The 16,851-nt window shown below is 38.5% G+C and overlaps 1 protein-coding gene across 1 annotated transcript in view; it reads left to right on the top strand.

Annotated features, from left to right (window-relative positions):
- The window catches only part of PCDH15 (protocadherin related 15), a 1,763,546-nt gene that overhangs the window by 1,582,089 nt on the left and 164,606 nt on the right, over positions 1-16,851 (top strand). Inside the window, exon 27 of the mRNA XM_075612935.1 lies at positions 5,362-5,489. Coding sequence (XP_075469050.1) covers positions 5,362-5,489 — 128 coding nt within the window. The remainder of the gene's footprint in view (positions 1-5,361; positions 5,490-16,851) is intronic.

Raw genomic sequence — 16,851 nt, 5'->3', positions numbered from 1 at the left:
GCCTTCAACTCTTCCAGTAATTGGCCAGTAATGCCCTGTTCTTCGGGGATTACAGTATCACTTAATTAAGGAACAAATGCAGCAAAAAATGTGCTAAAGGTTCCAATAGACTAGATGTTATGTTTAGTGAAATAGTAAAAAGAAAAATGATGTGTTTAATATAGATGTACTGTGCTAAAATTGTTTTCTTTTCTGTTTCATCAGTATTCTGCTAAAATTATATAATAATATCCCAAAATTGTGAATGAGGTTCTGCAATACTATTAATGATATCATTGTTGATGTTATGATAAAGTAGAACATAATTGAATTATGAGTCTGAGTTATGGTACATGAGAGCAGTTATTTATGGTTCAACAACTACTATGTTGCGTTCACCTTCACCTTTTGATCCTTTCACAAATTATAATATCTACAGTCGGCTTACGATAACAAATGAGATGGCAGAGTTATAGGAGAGATGGTAATGAATGATAATTAAGCATGAGTCATTTAACTATAATTGACAATTTCAGTACTTTATAAGTACAACTGTAAATTAAATTGTTACTTTAATTTATTTGAGATCACAGACAAAATTAATTCATTTACATTATTCTTCTAAATACATATCCAATATCATCAAAGAATTACTGGTGATGGTAATGCCAGAAATTCAACACTTTCTGAGCAATGTATCTGTTCTCTTGTTTTAGTGAAGTTTTGCTCCTCTTTACTTTGTGCCCTGTGTATTCTGCCACATTACTGCGCCAAGACACACCATGAATGAGGCAAACACAAAGGCCCAGATCACCAAAGATTCATTATTGACTTAACTAGACGTTAACTTAAGTTAATGCCTTATTAAGTGCTAGTGGTATTTTCAGCACTCCCTAACACAGTGTTAAGTGCTGTTTAAAGGCATAAACAGACGTGCATTACTATAATGGTTGTTAGTGGTAATGACATGCAAAAGAAGTGTTCCTTCAAACAAGGCCTATCCACAGAGCTCCATTATAGTTACCGGGTGGGTTTAACAATGCATTAGTTTGGTGTGGGATAAAAGTGGTGTTACATCCATCCGAATCCTGAAATTGGGGTCTTGCTGGTGGAAAGAAAGAGAGAGAGAGAGATATTCAGTATCTCAGGTGTGCTCCATGTTGTGCACAGGTGTCTCTATGGGGCCTATTCTAGTAGCTTCAATTAGGGACTTAACACTTGTAAAGTTTTGGCATGAAATCTTGTAAACAGATTTTTTACAAGCGTTATTACTCTTGCAAAAATATATCAAGCGGTAGGTCACAAAATGCAGAAACTCGCATTTTTTTCCAGCAACTGTTATTTAAGTATCTCTGAGATGCAAATCGCACCTTAAAATCTCCTATTTAGGTTGTAAAATAGGATTAGCAATTTGCATCATAAGGAGTATAATATATTTTGTACTACATAGGATTGAAGCTTCATTACCTTAGTGGTTAAACACTAAGGTAATGACGGGGTTAAAATCTGTTCCCTGGGTGGGGTGTTAGGCTTCTTGGGAGGTTTACGGGAAGAGTTAACCCCTTCTTTACCTTAAAGTTACTACCTCTAAGTTATTGAAGGGGTTAACCTCTCCAGCTACCCACCCCTGGAGACCCAACCACCCACCCCGGACCATCTACTCCCTTCACCCCTCCCTCTACCCCCAAAAAAACCCTTCCCCACCACCACCATCATATAGGAATGGACAAAAGTCCTATTAGCCAAATATGGCAAATTGCACTTTTGCCCATTCAAATATACAATACTGCACATTACTCTGAAATAAAATACCAAATACAATACTATAAAAAAAAAACTAGCCATTTAATCTATTGATTGTCACTGTAGTTGTCTATGCCCTCAATGGGGGCACAGATCACCACATTGACAACAAATGGAAATTCTACTACTCACCCCTCTTTAAATAAAATACACATTACAATACAAGAAATCCATTGATTGTCACTGTGGTTATCTATGCCCTGAAAGGGGGCACAGATAGCCACATTGGCAATCAATGAGCACCCAATAGTCAATCAATGTGTATCTTACCCTTGCCGGGATTAAGGGCCATCCTCTTCATCCAACTGCGGCACCAATCAATTATTGAACTGCGAAGCAATGATCCTCAGCTTGATGCACAGAAGTCCATGAACCTCCGTTGCTTGAAAAGAAGTCACCGGTGAGTGGATTTTCTTTTCTTCTTTCTCCTTCTTTCTTTTCTTCTCTTCTTTCTTCAACAGGTCTAGCAGGTGTTAACATGCCATCTTCTTCCTGTCAAATGAGGTGACAGACCATATATAAGGCCTGTGATGTCACATTTGACAGACACATGATACATCCACCAATCCGATTGGTGGAGGTAACATGTGGTGCCTTCCCTTTTTGGGGTGTGACATCATCATAAAGAGAGAGAAGCATATGGTACTTGATTGGTTGTGCGTCCCTCCCTTTAAAGTGATGTCACATCACCAAAAAAGGGAAGACATCACATGGTACATCCACCAATTGGATTGGTGGATGTACCATGTGATTTCATCAAGTTTGGTAGATGTCATTCTCTGCCAAACTTGATGCCTAGACACATGGTACATTCACCAATCAAAATGGTGGGTGTACTAGGAGTCTGTCAAATGTGGCATTGCAGGCCTAATGTAAGGCCTGACGTCTCATTTGACAGGAAAAAGATGGTGTATAAACATTTGCTGGACCTTGCTGATGAAAGAAGAAAAGAAAGAAGAAAAGAACATCTACTCACCGGTGACTTCGTTTCAAACAATGTAAGATCTGTGCATCAAGCTGTACTTCAAGCTGAGGGGCTTCGAGAGTCATGAGTTGATTGGTGTTGCGCAGTTGAATGAGAAAGATGAGTCTTCATTCCGGCAAAGGTAAGATACACATTGATTGACTATAGGATTCCCATTGATTGTAAATGTGACTATCTGTCCACCCTTTGAGGGCATAGGTAACCTCAGTGACAATCAATGAATTTCTTGAATTTGAATGTGTATTTTATTTATCTACGTTTATTTAATTTTTTCCATCACAAATGGGCAAAAGCACTATTAGCTATATATGACTAATAGGGCTATTGCCCATTTGTATGTGTGGTGATGGGCATAGAGGGGGTAGGTCATGGGGGTAGTTGCCGGGGAAGGTGGTTAACCAATTAATCCTGGGTGGTAGTTAAAAATTACCATAGTAGTTACAACCAACTAAGGTAATTAAGAGATTACTAGCCAGTAGCTATGGTAGTGTTTTAATGTAAATGTTGGTGCCACTGAAGATGACAGCCTTCATCCTGGCAAGGTTAAGTAAAACTTTTATTTACTATAGGGTTTCTGGTTATTGATTGATTTTGAATTGACAAAAGAACTAATAGGGATTTTGCCCATTACTGTGTGTGTGGGGGTAGGGGGGTCGTGGGTAGAGGGGGTGGGAAGTAGGGTACCTATTGGTTGTCAATGTGGCTATCCATGCACCTGTTGAGGGCATAGATAACCATAGTGAAAATCAATGGATTAAAAGGCAATTTTTTTCTTTTTCTATAGTATTGTAATTGGTATATTATTTTATTGTAATGTGCAGTATTGTATATTTGAATGGGAACAAGCACTATTAACTATTGTCCATTCCTGTGTGATGATGGGGGGTGTTTATTTTTGGGATAGAGGGGGTGGGTAAAGGGGGTAGTTGCTGTGGGGTGGGTGGTCTCCCGGGGGAGGGGTAGTGGGAGGGGTTAAACCCTTAATTACCTTACCTTAGGTGATGAAGGGATTAACCCCTCCCGCAACCCTCCTGGGGTGCATAATCTCTCATCCTTGGGCAACTACAACCTGCACCCACCCCCTCTACCACCAACAAAGTGGGGACTAATGGTTAACCACTTAATTACTGTAGCGGTTATCCACTAAGGTAATGAAGGTCTGGTTTTATTTTACATTTAATAAGATAGGATTGAAGCAGGGTGTTTACGGACCTTAACCACATTACTTTCAGATCCGGGACCCCTTGCTTTCTGAGGTATTTGGGTGCCAGTATCTCCTGCAAGTTTAAGTGTCCTAAAGATGCAGCGGCTGTTATTCGAACAAATCACGGAGCCGTTTTCGCGTGCGCTGCTGTACTCCACGCGGCATTAATGCACCCAATTGCCCCAGGCACATGTGTTTATCGCGGTTGCTTTGTTTGAATTTCATGGATTCTGTTTCTTTGTGTGCAATTAAATGCAATGAAATTAATGAATTGTAATGTGTACAGTATTGTGCTACTGTGTCAATTTCAGGTGTTTAAAAACCAGAACAATAAAATGCCATTTTCTGCACTCACCTGCATTCGCGTCTAAAGGCGGTACGGTTGGATGAAATCACGTGCCATGACATGGGTATTCCGAGGTATAAAGCGCATGAAGTGTTCGAATAACAGCCGCTGCATCTGTATGTTATTAAATTGTGCTGTAAATAAATACAGCGCACTTGCCTGTAAGAGCTGTACAGGGAGATGCGGTTTCTCTCTGCACAGCTCTTCCAGACTGATAGAGGGAAATCGAACGTTACGGGCAACTACTTGTAAAGCAACTACTAACTCGTGCGGTGTGTAATTTATTTTAACAAATGGTATCTAACATGTGATATACCTTACTAAATTCGAAAATATCATACTGTGATGTAGTAACATCCAAACACGTTCAATGTTGCAGTAATAACATTGAAGCTACCTGAATAGGCCCATAGGGGTGTGTATACAGATGTACAATACGTATTAACCCCAGCGCCGCGGCCGAAAAAGAAAATAACCGCGGTAATGGGGACAATGTCTGCCACATGCACCTGGGCCGTGAGTTACCTCGGCAAGACAAACTGTACATCTTGCTAAAGTACATCTGTATTTAGCACTTGGGACTCTAGAAAAATACTGTAGGTCTCTGTCTCTTTCTCAATATCTCTCATAGTACCAAGCTGCTATTTCTTTCAGACATGTAGGAACTTTACATTAAGTGTACGCACATTTTTCTTTGTAACTTGAATTTGTACAGACTTTAACTGAAGATACATTTCCTTCATATACAGAATTTAGCTAATGTTTGTACAAGTTTTTCCATAAATAATTGTGACACATTAAACTTGAATTACTATTGCATTTTCTGAACAAATAACACGGGTGCATCTATAGGTAAAGTACCTAGTTGCTGAAGAGGATAGGATACTGTATGTAACTTTTTGTTTCTTGATATTTTTCTGATCTCTCTAGGCTAAAATCTAATTGAAATTACATTATGTTTTGCCAATTCCACTTGGTTTTCTTTTTGGTGTTGCAACAAGGAGTTGATTAAAGCTTTAATATCTTTTTACCTTTTACCTTTAGGTAATACAGCTAAGGTGTTCATTGAAGTACAGGATGAAAATGATCACGCACCAGCGTTTTCAAGAAAAGTCTACCTGGGAGGAGTATCAGAAGATGCCAGAATGTTTTCTTCTGTACTTAAAATAAAGGTAAAATTGAAATGAATGTGTAAAAAGATGTGCATAATTTACATTGGATAGAATGTGGTATAATGTATACCGTTCCTTTATGAAATAATTGTGATTAGACTGACATGTAAGATTACAAAAAACAAACTGGGTCAGCACGCAAAGATAATAATAATGAAGGACTTAATGGTTTGCTTTTGGTCTCACCAAGTTTCTTCATAAACAAGTCTGAAGAAGGGGCCAGGGGGCCTTGAAATGTTGCTGTATTGTGCGCATATAACAGTATGTCTGCTAACATTTCCTTTCCTTGTGTGTGCTGCATTTTTCTGTATTGCTGCTTTTTTCATACATTAAAGAAAAAACTTGATGAGACCAAAAACAAAACGTACGTCCCTGAATATTACTATTTTTGAGTGCTGAGCCAGTTGTTTTTTTGTATAGTTGTATGCATCTTGCGGTATGGATGCAGGATCATAGCACCGCTCGCTGGTTTGTGTTAGACAGGGTGAGTGCCAGTTCATTCTATTTTTTATGCGACATGTAAGATTAACCATAAAAATAATTAGCAGCATAATTGTGTTTCCAATTTTTAAACAAGTTTTCTGGAGAAGCAACGAATACAATATATTATTAGCTTGATGTGAACCATTTGTATTATTAGCTTGATGTGAACCATTTGTAATTGAATTCACTATTACATTTAATTTATTTATATTTGATTTCCTTTTAATTAGCTTTCTTCTGCCTAATATCTCATTTGCCATTAACAATGCATTACAACTTGAAACTTACAGCATCTGCTATGAATTAAACTGACTTTTCACTAGTAATTTGAAATGGTTTTGGGCTTAGTATCTTACCCCCTGAGTATGTCCTGCTCTTTAAGGCAGCAAAACATGTGAAATCTTCTATAGTTTTTTATTTAAATATATAAATTCTGTAGTATTAGATAATGATGACCATTTTTTTTATTCAACTCTAATGCTATTTTTATTTGAGTTTTAAAGCATCTTTTGATTTCTATAGCAGACTTTAACACACCTTCCAGCAGTACAAGTTCTTTGCAACACTTTCCTGTTTGTGATCATTGGTTGCCGATATTCCCAGCAGTTTGAGCTGTAAACTGTAACAATAGATAATGTTACCTTAGTGATATAATGATACATTATAGCTGCTGAGACACTGACTGACGTATTGATTGAAACTGAAAGGTGGCCATTATGTTAGTCACACAATCAAGATTTTTACAGATTTAAAACATGATCACCAAACGATTGACAGCTTAAGTAATAATGTAGAATTTTAAATGGTCACATCCTTTATATATAAAAATAAGGAGAAAAAAAGTAGTATTTTTGCTTTAAAATATATATTTTTCAAGTGTTAAAAAACGATTTTCTAAATCTCCAGCTTCTGAGGTTACCGGGCACTTAAGCCCTTATTCTGTAAGGTGTGATAATGCAGGTGATGTGCTATCGGATGAAACATCCCATTGACTTTAATGCGGCTTTTAATGCGCTAGAACGTCATCTGCACTTATCACACCTTACAGAATAAGGGCCTTAATATTTCTAACTCCTATAATAAAATCATCAGTTTAAAAAAATAAAAACAGTTTTGGAAAGGTACAATCATAGGGGCTTAACAGCTCTTGAACATGCAAACACTTAGGGTATATAGCAATTACAGAGAGGACAGACAACATATTCTTTAATAATGTGCACTCTGACTGTCTACTATATATTGCTGATTATGTCTAAACGTAAAGATTGCTTAATTGAAATATATATTTTAATTAATTTGCAATGAATGTCAGAAAGTATTAAGTATTTTAATAAATCGGACACTTCAGAGGTTAATATTGACTTGCAAATTTTTAAAAAATACAATAATTGTTTTATTGCTGGTCACACCATTGACCAGGCCTATTTTTATGGATTTTATAGCACTAGGAGTATCTGGCATCAACACCGGGGTTTTTAAGTGGGGGGAATAAAATATGGCTGTGATAATTCTTCCCTGACAGACGGAAATAAACCAAAATCGTTTAAAAGTTCCCTGAAAGGCATTCTTGTGGGATCGATGGAATATGAAGGGTGTGGCCAAGATGACAGCCCAAAACTTTGCGTCAAGTTACTAAGTATGAAATTCTGGGATTTACAGCAATTCCCAAGAATGATGAGTAGATATTTGTAACCTTTGTGATTACACGAATCAAACGATGCCAAAAAACCCTAGGTTGGCATATTTAATATTCAGGAATGCATATTAAGTACACAGATGCAACAGTGAAGATGATGTTTGCATAATTATTATATAAACAAACTTAAGAAGTTTTTTTTATATATTAAGGCAAAGTTTAAAAGTCAAAAGAATTTTGTTTTTTTCTTTAATTTTAAAACTGTTGTAGGTGCTGATTGATGAAAAGGGGTTTGTTGAGGACACCCAGAAACTATGTTTTCAGTGTGTTTCGATGAACAAGGCTTTAAATATATTGTGATACAATCACTGTCTCTGTATTGGCTGGAGTGTTGCAGCTTTCCAGCTGACAGGGAGTTAATCTCCCAAGAGAAACTAGTTTCAGCTGCAGCTAACCTGGCTGGACTCCTGAATGAACAAGGAAAGAGAGCTGCCATTCTGAGAGCGACTAATTTTCCTCAAAGAAGGGGGGAGAGAGACAGAGGTCTCCCCAGCAAGGTGAAGATGAATGATACAGTCCCCTAGGCTTGCTGGACGGTGGTTGCGGAGCCTGCTGGGACTGCCTGATTTTGAATCCCAGGAAGAAGAGTGAAGGATATGAGACCGCGCTGAAGCAGGGAGGTCCTGTCCATAGCATTGGAACTACAGAGAAGAGGGATTCTCTGAACTCTCGCAGGGTCCAGAAGGAATTGTAGAAAATAATGTGATATCGTGCGCAACTAGAAAACCATCAAATTATAATCTTATTAAGAATAAATAACCACTGTGAAACTAAACACCACTTTAGTGATAAAAATACAAAACCTTAAGTATAAATTAGGAGCATATGCTGTCGTCTGCTGCTGCTGCTGAGATTAGGGTGGATCATCACACCTATACAACAGAAAAAACACAAGAAAAAGAGCGCAATACGCAATAGTGAAGTATGTAAAGATAATATAAATATATGTATAGGGTAATAATTCTGCGTACATCAAGGATTAAAAAACAAGCATTCCGTGTACCAAGACACAGGTTACCAAACACTGGAACGGGGCTGTTGGAATCACTCTCTCTCCACCCTCGGTATGGCAATCATCAGCTTCTTGATTTTTGGGATGCACCTCAGGTAGGTGGGTGACCTCTCATATGATGACACCGTTCGGCCTCCTAGTTGATTAGTCTCCTTGAGTTTAGATGGCAACAATCTCTAGTAGTGTGGAAACAATGTCCAAATTCATAAGTAGACACGGACCCCCCTTCCCTTCTCTTAGTCAGCGTGCGTTCCGATCAAGGAAACAGCCCGTGAGTCGGGCGTCAGAAGAGGACGTCACATGGGTCAACGTGATAGGTAAAGAATAAGTGCTGCTTACCATCTGAGCTCACCAGGTATACTGCATATACACAGCGGTTCAGTAGTCTCACCTTCGACTTGCTCAGCAATGGCGATCGGAGCAGTAGAGATCTAATTAGTACGCTGGTTTTTAGTATATCCTGGAAAGAAAGCTTCAATGGTGCCCAAGTATATGGGACTTAAACCTTTAGGATTCAGTATTAGTACAGGAAACTCCAACGCGTTTCGTGATGCAATGACACTTCTTCAGGGTTTATTCCTGTATTAAATTGCATCAAGGTTTAAGTACCCAATGATTTACATGGATTGGTTATCATTTGGCCAATTGTCATCCACTAACGCAATTGGTTAATTAGCTGGCAGTTGAATGCATAGTTATACTAATTAGACAGATATATAAAAAATACATAACAACTCGACTATAGCATAAATTAACATATGAATAGTTACATAAAAAACGGCGCAAATAAACCGAGTGGAATTCTGGAATAAAACACAACAGTTAGTGAAAAATACAGTACTATAGCTCAGTAGATCAAAGAGATCAGTTCAATAAATGAAAGCAAAGCGGAACATTCTTTGCTGCAACAAAGTTGCAACAAGTAGTCATACAGTACATTCGACTGTCATTAAGAGATAAATAAAATCCCTATGGGGATTACATTAATAAAGACACCAGACGTCAATATCCTCATTTTACCCCTTGGGGACGAAAGTTTCTAACTTATGGATCCAACAAGTCTTCTGGACAGAGAGATCCTTGACCCTATCACCACCCCTTCTGTTAGGGGGAACATATTTAATGCCTTTGTATAATAAAAAAGAGGGATCCTTATGATGTGACATGTAATGTCGACTTACAGCTGTGTTTCATAAAACCATTTTTTATATTCCTTATGTGTTCCTGAATACATAAGTTTAGACATTTTTCTGTGCAGCCAACATATTGAAGGCCGCACGGATTCTCGATCAGATACACAGTATGTGTGGTGTTACAGTTAATAAAGTCCATAATATCAAAAGAGGTATGATTAATTTGTGACTTCAAATTTTTATTCTCAGGATGAACAAGCTTGCAGACAGAGCATTTGCCGCACACAAAATTCCCAGTTGGTTTCTTAAACCATGTTGTTTTAGAAGTTAGTTCAAGATATTTCCCTATATCACTAGGAGCCAGGATATCTTTAAGATTCCTAGCCGTCCTATATATAAACCTAGGTGCTGGAGTGATATACTTACATAGAATAGGGTCACTACGAAGAATTCCCCAATGTTTTTTCACAATTTTTTCTATTTTCTTAGTCAACTAATTGTAATTTGTAATAAAAGCTACATCCACATTTTGATCCATTTTACTGGTGATCTGTTTTTCTTTCACCTTAGGCATAAGCATTTGTTCTCTATCCATTTCTCTCACTTTCTCTAAATCTCTCTCTAGTTTTTCCAGACAATAGCCCCTCTCTTAAAATCTCAGAAAAAGAAAACGTGCCTGTGCTTCAAAGTCAATGTTATTACTACAATTTCTTTTAATCCTCATAAACTGGCCTCTTGGTATATTTGCAATCCAGGTGTGCTTATGGCTGCTAAGATGGTCCCCACGGGTGTCTGGGGGTCACTGGGTCATTCCCGCGGGTGTCTGGGGGCCCTTGGGTGGTTCGCACGGGGGTCTGGGGACCCTTGTATGGTTCCCACGGGAGTCTGGGAGCCCTAGGGTGGTCCCCAAGGGTCCTCGGGGCCCCCACAGCTGTAGGACCCCCAGTTTTTCCCCGCAGGTGTCTGTGGGTCCTCAGTTGGTCCCCGTGGGTGTCCGGGGGTCCTCGGGTGGTCCCTGTGGTTCCCCGCTAGCCAGCGGTACAATTCCTGTATTTAAAAAAAAGAAAACATGACCTACATTACTATAAATACACCTTAAAAACACATACAGTACAGTTATGGTCAAAATAACTATTATCCAGATATGGATAATAGATTATTTGTCCATTATTAAAAACAACATTAGCCATGAAGCATAAATAAAGTAAATAAAAACCGTTCTACTTACCCCTGGCAATATGAAGGGCGTTCTTGTCAGCTTACTGCAGGTCCATATCCTCCATTGCCAGAAAGAATACATAGCAAAATAAATTTTAATATCCCCCAGCTATAGTAATTAAAGGGTTAACCCACCATCTGTCACTACCCACCCAGGAGGCCTAACCACCCTCCCCAGGCAACTACCCCACCCTTCACCCATTCATTGGTACAGTGGGTACATCATACATAATATGGGCATGATTTACCAATATACCAAGAAATGTGAAGGTACATATCAAAATCAAACACAGCACATAGCATAATAAAATAGATAACAAATGCCAATAAAACAATTGAATTGCACAGGGCATCATTTAACACTATGCCAGACAATGGTCAACATGAAATAAACAATTACAAACAAGATCCAAATGCCATCCAAACAATCAGAAAATAAAAATAAATCAAGAAGTAAACAGAACTAAATTACCAACAATCAATTAATCCAAAATAAAGACCACAATTCACAATTAAAACACCAAAACAAAACTATTATGAAATAAATGAAAGCTCAAAGTAAACACCATCCGACAACATCTAACTACCAAAAATAAGCCACTATTAAAAAGCAAGCCCCCACCTGAAATAAACAATTTAAACACCACTAAAATTTACATCTTACTAAATAAAATAAAAAAATTATATTGCCCAAACATTTCTAAACAAAGAAGCAAAATACATTTAAAATACATAAAAACAAGCAGTTGCAAAAATAACCATAGGTTGTCCCTTGTATGTATGTATATCCATATAGACATACATAAATACAGTGGCAATGAATGGACATCCTAAAAAAATTAAATCACAATACAAATAAAAACAAAAATCATGTAAAAGAAAAATAACATAGATTCAATATTTTTACTTGCCTTTAGATGTGTTCACCCTCCGATTCCCGGGGACACTGCAAGCTCTCGAACCAATCAACGAACAGAAAGAGGCCACAGTAAAAAAAAAAAAATCAAAAGTCTTTTACTTCTTTGTTTTTCTTCATCTGTAATTTGTAATCCAATTTCGGGGTCTTCTGAGGTCTTCTTATTCTTCATCTGTATCTTCTTACATCTTCTGTAGGCACGCCCTTGTCCTCCTATTGGAAGAGGAGGTTCTTCCTCCTCGGCTTCTTGCTGTAAAATGAGGCTGCATAGGCTTTTATAGGCCTATGACGTCTCATTTTCAGCAAATAGTTCCCACGGCTCTGATTGGCCAGTGAAAACCATGTGCCTTTCCTTTTTTTTTATTTGGTGACGTCATGTAAAGGAAATGACGCCAGCCAATCAGAATGTCTGTGCTTCCTTTCCCTTTAACATGAGGTCATCAAAAGCAACATGGCTGCTGTCACATGGTACTTGCACCAATCAGATTGTGGGAACTATATCCCCAATCTGATTGGTTATAGTAGACAATGTGACAGATTTTTTGGGGAAAAGATGTGACGGCATCAAAAATGAGTCACGGCAGCCTCATTTTACGGCAAGAAGCCGAGGAGTACGGACCTCCTCCTCCAATAGGAGGACAAGGGCATGCCTACAGAAGATGTAAGAAGATACAGATGAAGAAGACCATAGAAGACACCCGACGACAAAGAAATTGGATTACAAATAACAGATGAAGAAAAAGAAAGAAGAAAAAGACTTTGGATTTTTTTGCTGGCGAATTATTCTGTGTGCTTTTAAAGCACGATTGAGTTATCACTGTTTAGTGAATCACGTGGACTGGCAAGAAACGGTGTGTTTTGCCGTTTTTTGCCTGATCAAACGTGCTTTGCTCACATTACTGAAAAAATGCCTTAGTGAATCGCACAGCAGGCTGTATCGGCCTTAAGAGCCACTTAGCGCACTTAAAAGCAGTTATCACTGCTTAGTGCATCGCCCCCATATTGTGATCAATTGAGGGTAGATATTATTCATTCGACAGACCTGTGATCGGGTTATGATGAGTCAGCTAGTTAGCTGTATTTATTAACCATGGTCACATATAAGTCACATGCTCACCGGTGTGCCATTCATGACAAATGGTACGGATTGAGGGGGGATATTATTCATTTGAGGTACTTTGCGAGGTGAAGATTGGATCAGCTAGATAGCTGTGTAAATGACACCTTTTGTCACATACAGTATACATGTCACGTGCCCCCAGATGTGCCATACAAGACAATCTTCATAAAATAATAATATTTAAAATCCATAATCAACAGTAGACAACACAAATCTAAATATGGGAGGAGGGGTGTGAGAGGGAGAGGTAGAACCACTGGCCTAATATGTTAAGATAGCAATCCTGCATTCCTGTTTTTCTGTTTTAGATAGGTTTGAAGCAGGGGGTATCCTGAGCTGAACTGTGTTAATTTAAGCTCCAGGGATCCCATGCTTCCGGAGATATTTACCTTGGTAGTAGCTCCAGCTGGTTTGTGTGTGGGGAACATAATAGCGGCTTAAATGTCCCGCGTCACAAGGGCCAATAGGAAGCCGTGATGTCATCCCTTGCTGTTTCCTTTTGGCCTGCATGACAAGGACCTTTAAACCTCTGGAGCTGCTACCGGAACACCTGCCCAGGGGCAGGGGCCCCAGAGCTGAAATTAATGTTATTCAGCTCCTGAGACCCCCTGCTTCCCATCTATTTAAAAAAAAATGTTCTGCTCCTTTATACAGGCTTGGGTTAACACAGATGAAAAGTGTCTAAATCTCTCACTTACTGTGATACTGACAGACATTCAGTATCACAATTTCACAATAAGTCATAGATCTAGACACATTTTAGTCTGTTTTAACCCTAGCCTAATTAACCTATTAGCCTCTCTCTCCCCTTCCCCATTTTCAGATTTGTGTTGTCTATTATTGATTATGGATTTGAAATACTATTATTTTATTAAGACTAATTAAAATGTATATTTTAATTAAGCAATCTTTACGTTTAGACTTAATCAGTACAGTTTGCAATATGGACTGTCTGAGTGTACATTGTTAAAGGGTATGCTGTCTGTCCTCTCTTGTATCATCTTTGGAAAGGTCAATAAGTACTGTAATCTCTTAAAGAATAATACAATTTAAAAGGGGTGATTAGCACAGTCTGCTGCTTTAACAACTATGCAGTTCAAAATTCTAGTACAGTAGCTGCATTGGTTTGGAGAAGTGTACATTTGGAGCAGAAGAGAAACTTGAAGAAATTACCTGTGAGATTTCAAAAGCCCTGTACACTATCATTTCATCTATAAAGAACTCTCGCGTTGGTCTATTAAATGTAATATCACCTGCAAAGAATCTTCACCTCTCGAGGACCGATATGTCTACTAGACCTTTGAACTACATAATGATACATATCACAATTCTCAGCATAATTCGACAGCTCAAAAGAAAAGAAGCCGACCTTTACTGTGAAATCTATTTGGTAACAGTATGTAAAAAGTAGAACATTGTGTGCATCTGAAATAAAGACCTGTGAGGTTTCCAAAGCTCTCTACACTATAATTGAATCTATAAAGAACTCTCATATTGATCCCATAAAAGGCATCAGAACTTGCAGCAAATCTATACTTTTTAACACCAACAAAGATTTTAGTTAATAATTCTTCTTAAAGAATTTACAGTGGTTTTTACAAAGCTTTACACTCATGGAGGATTATAAAATGAAGTACAGTACTGTATGTGTCCAGAACAGAAAAGTAAGCATAAAGTAGGGCTGTAAAAACAAAGTATGCACATCGGAGCAGCAACTGCACACTTTAACTCTCCTGGCTTTTCTTACTCAGGATACTTTATATTTCATGATTCACAGCTAATTCACAAAGCATGCTTTACAGCACTTATGAATTTCACACTTTGGGGGTTATGCACTATGCAGTGATAAGTGCTTTTAAGTGAGATAAAAAGCCATTATAGCGCTATACTGCCTTTTGTGAGATTCACAAAGCAGTGATAAGTGCTTTTAAGTAGCCATTATAGCAGATACTGCACTGTTATCACTGCTTTGTGAATCTCACAGCAGGCAGTATCACGCTATAAAGGCAGTTACATCACTTAAAAGCACTTATCACTGCTTTGTGCATAGCACCCAGAAAACCCACTTATCACTGCTTAGTGCATAACCCCCTTTGAGTGCCCAAGGGGCCGCAACACAAGAGTGCCCCAGCCCCTTTCGCAATAAAGTGAACTCTGCATCACTGATAAAGAGAATGGAAGAGCCCCCTTCTGTACATCTGCCGCCTTGATCAAGTTCTGCACTGCAGTGTATCTTGCCTAGAAAACGAGAGGAAAATGTACACAGCTGCGAAACAAAATACTGATGTATGTACAAAGTGATAATGGTAAAATCTGTCCTTATCTGTCCCTGTAGCTGAGGTTTATTCTCTCAACCCAGAGTAAAAATTAATTGCCAGAAAAAGCAGAATTTATAGTGCAAAAACAGAAAAGACAAATAAACATGGCATTGTGTAATCTGGTTGAGAAACAGGGAATGCCCCACTTAATGAAGGAACTCACAAGATCGCTGTTATTTGGGGCCTCGAACTAGAAGTTTAGAAGGAGAACTCACAGCCAAAAGATAGGGGGTGTCTTTTCTTCCTATATATGGGATTTGATTTCTCACCAGAGTGAGAAAGACGCACCTCCACCAAAACTTAGAGTCGGGTGTACTCTCAACCAAGCTATACTATCTTCAAATTAATGAATGCACGATGCATTTGTTTTTAATAAATTTTTATTAAAGTGAATTTAAATTATGTTTGCTTTATGCAACTTTCCTTCACATATGGAGTCCCAATATGTGGGAGATTGAGTACCATATATAGGAAGAAAAGACACCCCATCTTTTGGCTGTCTGTACTTCTCTACTTCTAGTCAATGGCCCAAAAGAAGAGCGATCTTGTGAGTTCCTTCATGAAGTGGGGCATTCCCTGTTTCTCAACCATATTACACAATGCCATTTGTTTTTGTGTTTTCTGTTTTCACACAATAGGTTCTGCTTTTTCTGGACAATCCTCTAGAGAATGAGCTGAAAGCCTATGATGTTGCCCATGTTGTTATGGGTCCCCTGGTGGGCCAGTAGGGCCACCGACAGCTTTCCTCAAATTCAGGATTAGAGTTTCCACCTAGGCACCTATTTTCGGGACCCTGCAAGCCCCTTTCTCTTACACTGCCACCTCTCTCCCCCCCCTTCTCTCTCTTTCCATCCCTCACACTTCTTTCTCTCACTCACCCCTCTTTTTTACACCCCCCATTTTCTTCCCATCCCTCTCACTCTGCCCCCTCTCTCACTCTGGTCACCCCTCTTTATCTCTTTATCTCAGGAGTCACTAGGCCTGGGACCCTTATCGCAGCTCTCCCTCCTGTCTCCAGCCCTAGTTTTCAAACCCCATCAGCTGGTGGCTATGTCATGGTGCACTCAATTAGTTAAATAGTATCTAGATAGATTCTTACCAGTATTATTTACAAACTAGAACTGATACATGCAGCTTCTTATAGGTTAATCTACTCTTTCGCAGTGTCCAGAATCTATAGATAGGAAGTGCAGAAACGCTCATAAAGTGAGATCTTGAAAACGATATTCACCAAACACCCTTAAGTGTAAAGTTGATGGGAGTTCATGTAAACTCTACTGAGTCATTTCAGAAACATAAAAAAAAAAATAGAGTATGGGTTAAAAGGTTGAAAAGAAAGGAAGAGAGAAACCGTAAACCAATTCTACAACATATTATGAAGGCACAGGCAATTTGGCAGGGTTGTTTTTTGCTGATTATTAGTCGCGGTTAGATATCTGATTCTCATTCAAACTGTTCTTGAAAGG

This window comes from Ascaphus truei, chromosome 8 (genome assembly GCF_040206685.1).
Source record: "Ascaphus truei isolate aAscTru1 chromosome 8, aAscTru1.hap1, whole genome shotgun sequence".
In the NCBI taxonomy this organism is placed as follows: Eukaryota; Metazoa; Chordata; class Amphibia; order Anura; family Ascaphidae; genus Ascaphus; species Ascaphus truei.
The sequence above is the reverse complement of the archived record's forward strand: the minus strand, read 5'-3'. Positions and strand labels throughout refer to the sequence as shown.